Source organism: Spinacia oleracea, chromosome 1 (assembly GCF_020520425.1).
Source record: "Spinacia oleracea cultivar Varoflay chromosome 1, BTI_SOV_V1, whole genome shotgun sequence".
Lineage (NCBI taxonomy): Eukaryota > Viridiplantae > Streptophyta > Magnoliopsida > Caryophyllales > Amaranthaceae > Spinacia > Spinacia oleracea.
Genome location: NC_079487.1, coordinates 131,010,568 through 131,015,906, shown reverse-complemented (window position 1 = coordinate 131,015,906; position 5,339 = coordinate 131,010,568). Strand labels below are relative to the sequence as shown.

Genomic DNA, 5,339 nt, shown 5'->3' with positions numbered 1-5,339 from the left:
GCGTATAATATTGTGTTATCATTATCCCTCATTGAGTATACATACATACTTAGGTTTACTACTGGTTTGCCTATTACTACCCAGATTATGTAGTCATTGATAGAGGGAACGAACCCGAACCACGAAACGTCGTTGATTTCGACGAAACCGACTGTTATAGGAAACGGGACTGAGATTTTCTTGGTTTCTTTGGTGAGAGGGTTACTGATGAAGATACAATGTTTGCGTTGCGAATATTTGCATATAAGACCATCACATGATCCAATAACGTTACAAATATTTTCTTTTAGGAAAGAAAGGTTTAATTTTGACACCATAGGGTTGTTTTGGTTGCAGCTTTTACCAAGGGATACAGAATTATGTACTCGCATGATATAAGGTGAATATTCATATAGTAAGGTTGTAGGGTTGTTTGAATTTTGTGTATAGGATTTTATGAAATTAGGGTTTGAGATTAGAGAATTCCATGTTTTACTTACTAATTTGAATTTCAACAATGATTCTGCCGGTAGTCGAAGCAAGATATCAATGGTTAGGTCCTTGGGTAAGCACAATATCATCATAATTTGCTGCAAAATTCCGTCTTCCACCTTTGATGATCTTCGCCTCCACGACCATGTTTATGTGTGTATGTAAATATTAGGGCATTGGTTTGATATTATTATTAATCATGCCAAATTATTTATTTATTTATATATACCGTAAGTCAATGCGATTAGAATTAGGAAATACACTTTCCTATTTCCTAAACTAATAAAACTTCCTAAAAGATGGGTAATATTGACATATTGCTTGTGCCTCCAGTTTGTTAACCTTTTTAAACATCAAACTTCTTGTCTTTTTTAATTTACTTCTTGAAATTTGGAATTAATTGGAGTCTGATGACAATATGACATAATCGAAGCGTTTATGTGATATTATCTATAATGTTGAAATTATTATTTCCTATGACATCCCAAAATCTATTTTTTTTGGATGTACAGATTAATATTTCCCATGAAAAGTATCCAATTACCTTTTTGTTTTTTTAAGGGAAAAAAAGTATCCAATTACCTAATATGCCTAGGTGATTGTTAAAAATTCTTTAAATGAAAATTTCTCTGTATTTAAAAAAACCTTTTAGTATTAAAAAAACAGTTTCTATTTACTTGTTTTATGTTGAAAAGGAGTTAAAAGATCTAAGAGTCTAAGACCCAATAGATAATTTGGTTGGCCCAAACGATTTGTCGATGACAAATTGTAGTTCTACACGGAGCCTAAGGCCTTATTGGCCCACTAAGGATACCAACCATATACTGGCCCAAATCCATTCTACGTATTACTCCAATATGTACACCAGAAGGAGATTGGGAAGTTATGGAGTAATGTACTAGTCTACTACTCGTACATTGCTGGATTTTCTTCAATGCTAACAAAATCCTTTAAATGATCTCATATCCCCCCTTAGTGGAAATTAGCAAAGTCTTATTGTGACAAACATGAAAAATCAATAAATATTATAAGTATCAATATATTTCTTAGTCGATTTATTTTAAACTTGTGTTTGGCTCGGGCTACACCCAAGTCACTATTTTAAACATCATATTGTGGTATATATATATAAAGATTACGTAAAATTAATCTTATATAATACCAGGATACATTTAGATGTTCCAGGGATTCATATCCAGTAAAGAACATAACTTAATGGTGGTCTTTACGATACAGAGTAGTAAACCATCAACTTTACATGTTGGTCTCATGGTTGAATCCTGATATAAGAACTTTTTGTAATAATCTGTGCATCGTACTCCATATGTTCTTTAATGATGTTTCAATTTAAAATTTAACATTATTCACAATAAAAAGAAAATTTTAAAGTTCTAACAAATAAAAATACATGTTAATGGCGGGTCTTGTTTGATTCATAATTTCATATCAATTAGTATCGTAACAATTTAATATCAATTTTTTCAACATTTACAAATGTATAATTAGAAGAAAAAAATTGATACTGTAAACTATAAAATATGAATTGATGAATGTGAAAAGTAAAAATTGAAATATCAATATCAAACGAATGAAGTACGTTATTAGAAACGTTTTTTAATAATGTTGCGGAGTAGTACATATGGTGGATTTAATTTTGTATTTTTGGACTCGTGGTTAATTAATTAATTAATTGAATCTCATTTTGGTTTTACGACTTCTTATCAAAATATTCTTCATAATTGCTGGAGTCAAAAGATGTAAAGTGACAAAAAATTAGGTAACGGAGGACTTGAGATGGAAATGAGACACATCGAGTAGTATATCGAGTTTATTATTGCCTACATGATTTATAAGTATTATGGAGTACTCCCTCCGAATCTAAATGTTATTCCCGTTTCTTTTTTAGTGTCCCAAAATAATCTTCCCATTTCTTTTATTGTACATGTTGGTAGAATATGGTATATCATTTTATCGAATCAAGGCTCCAACAAACTCGAAACTCGGTTCGAACTCGAATAATTCTTGTCAAGCCTCGCTCTACAAGGATTTTTAAGCTCAAGGTAAGTTTGAGCTCTAGTTTGAACTCGGAAAAAATTAACCAAACCAAGCCGAGCCATATTAGAATCTGGTTCGGTTCGGCTCGTGTCCATCCCTTACTGGTACTGAAGAACTGAGACGAATCTCATCTACATCATTTGTCGCCTTGTCCTTTGTGCTCTCTCTACACCCAAAAAAACAAGGTTAATAAAATGACGTGCTACATAATAAATTAGTACGTATTCTTCGTTTTATGGAGCCATTTCGTAATTTTAGGACATGACATTATATCTCATTCTATACTCCATATTAGTTAATTCTCGCTCCTTATCAAGTACGGAGTACATACATATTAGAAGCAAGTAGTGATTCAAACTAATTGCGAAGCTTAATTGGTAGTAATACTAAGCTAGAAATAGCATAAAGTTAGACACACTTGACTAATTGAGGGAAACGCAAAGGGCGCCCGTTCACGGCCTACGATGGCCAGATGCTTCCGCAGAATAATGCTTACAATGAAAAACAGAAAAGCTTATCAAGTTATCATACTACCTACTACTACCGTACCTACTAAATATAGTAATTATATGTCAATATAATACTAGTAAATTGGATTAAGGCTTCGTTTGGTAGGGCGTAAAACGTTTTCATGGAAAACGAATCTCCCCTTTTCAATCATTTTACGTTGTTTGGTTGGGTAAGGGGTGTAAAACAATTTTTCATGACTCTCTCAAAGGTGGAAAACCCTTTTCCATTTGAAAGGGAGGGAAGCCACTTTTCTTTCTTTCCTCCCTACCTCCCTCCCCTTTCTTCTCCCTCAATCTTCACCATCTTCTCCCATTTTCCTTTGAGTTACCAAACAAAGGAAAACTAGTTTGGAATTGTGTTTTCCCTTGAAAAATGTTTTCCATGGAAAATCATTTTACACTGAAAACGTTTTACACCTTACCAAACGAAGCCTAAGGGAAATTAGCCTAGTTTTATTTGTATTTTGAGGTAAAAGAAGAGGAAATATTCTTAGTTTAGCGTAGTTGAATTAGCGAAAATTACGCTGGGTAAAAACATAAAATGTTGATTACATGCATAAATGACCTCCTCCAATACGTACAAAGGCAACAACATTATTTAAGGGAAGGAGGTAATAAATCCAAGGAAGAATTCCACTTCTTCTAAGAAAATCAATATTTCTCAAAGTTAATTTGCTAAAAGAAGTGAAATTATTCCTTAAATTTATCATTTGCTAAAATACACTCAGGTGCACCGGACCTTAGATATACAATCAAGAGAAAAACGTATTAAAGAGTAGGCTAGATGAGATCCTAAAACAAGCAAATTATATTGGGAGTAAAATAATGTTGCTAGTCATATGTTGCTTCGATTTATCGAAAACCAAGCACATGATATTGACTCATCAGCTAACATTAACAAATATTTTATAGTAGTAACAACTAATATAGTACGCAACACAAAATTGCATGTATATGCTACCACTAATTAAGTAATTAAGAAAGCTAACTTAAAAGCCCAATGACCTAGGCAGTTGACTTTTTTTAATACTTAATACTTTATCCGTCCGATCCCTTACAAATTTACAGGTTGTCAATATAAATTTACTCATAATTTTAGTGATGATGGTGAGAAAGCTCACGTTGTAACTCTTTCGAGCCTCACCATCTACTTAGAAGTCTACATTTTAGCTAAGTTATTTTGAACCTGTTAAGATCTGATTCATGAAATATCACGTGTGAGAGTGCCACATTGATAAAAGAGAAGAAAGTTAAACACTTAATAAGATCAAGAGACTACTCCCCTTATTGCCATATGGTTTTAAGGTGGAACCTCATTTGAACTTTTTAAGTGTGCTCTCTATTTCTTGATGACGGATGCGGCCCAGACCCGTATTTAACAGAACCTGAATATAAATCATTCAACAATGTTAATACATACCTCTAAATATTATTTTATGAGATACGGATTAGTTTATGATACCATTGCACAAAATATAAAATACCATCACTTTACAATATCAATACGTACGGACAAGTAAAAACTTAAAAATATGTGTGAGAAATGATAAAATGACGTATAAAATATACTAAAAGAACCTTGATGGTTCCAAAATCAATATTAAAATGAGTTTGGAAATGTTGGATCATATCAAGATAGATCTGGGGTTGCCCATACCACCATGGTAGGTAGAAAAAGAAGCTCCAACAACAGGAACAGCAAAAGAAGTATCCATAAAAACTCTTTGTTGATAATCCGCCGCCGCATTTGCTTCAATTAAATCTTTGATTAATGACCTATAATATTTCTTAAGCTTCTTTAACGTACAAGAATGTTGTAGCCTTAGCCATCTAACACGTATTCGTCGTAAAAATCGAGCTAGGAAGAAGCCTCTACGGGGTTTACTACTCGTGCCAAGGTGGACTGTTGGGAGTCTCCGGCCACGCCTGTGTAGTCGGATCTTCGGGCGTTTTGGCCAAGTGACGGTGGTAGAGTGGGTGGCAAGGGGTTGTTTATGTAGGAGGGCATCGGAGTAAAACGAAGCCATATTGTAAGGAGAGTTTAGTGGAGCATAAAAGGAGAGCAACTATTTTTTTTTTTAGTGGGGAGGTTGGGGTTTTATAACGAAATGAATTGAAGTTAGGGTGGGCATCTTTGCATGAGTGGGCCCTACCCCCTTCGTCTAAATTGTAAGTTGTCAACTTGTTCTTAAGTCCGTACGAAGTATATATGACTCGGGTAACCCTGGTTATACTTGTGTACACAGTAACACAGGTTTACTGTTTATGTAGTACATGATATTTTCGTTACTTCTTAAGCCTCAT

General features: G+C 33.7%; 1 protein-coding gene across 1 annotated transcript; it reads right to left on the bottom strand.

Moving 5' to 3' along the window:
* Nucleotides 1-2,454: 2,454 nt before the first annotated feature.
* Nucleotides 2,455-5,115, bottom strand: LOC110804006 (uncharacterized). The gene is made up of 2 exons (XM_056834918.1): nt 4,693-5,115; nt 2,455-4,420 (listed from the first exon to the last, which is right to left on the bottom strand). The coding sequence occupies exons 1-2, from the start codon at nt 5,060-5,062 to the stop codon at nt 4,362-4,364; spliced, it is 429 nt and encodes a 142-aa protein (XP_056690896.1). The 5' UTR covers nt 5,063-5,115; the 3' UTR covers nt 2,455-4,361.
* Between the last annotated feature and the right edge of the window lie 224 nt (nt 5,116-5,339).

Excerpts from the sequence above, each read along its gene's own strand:
- LOC110804006 (XM_056834918.1), bottom strand. The coding sequence starts at position 5,062 with ATGGCTTCGTTTTACTCCGATGCCCTCCTACATAAACAACCCCTTGCC. Across the intron at positions 4,421-4,692 it reads TTTTTCTACCTACCATGGTG|GTTCTGTTAAATACGGGTCT; the intron begins GTATGGGCAACC and ends ATTTATATTCAG.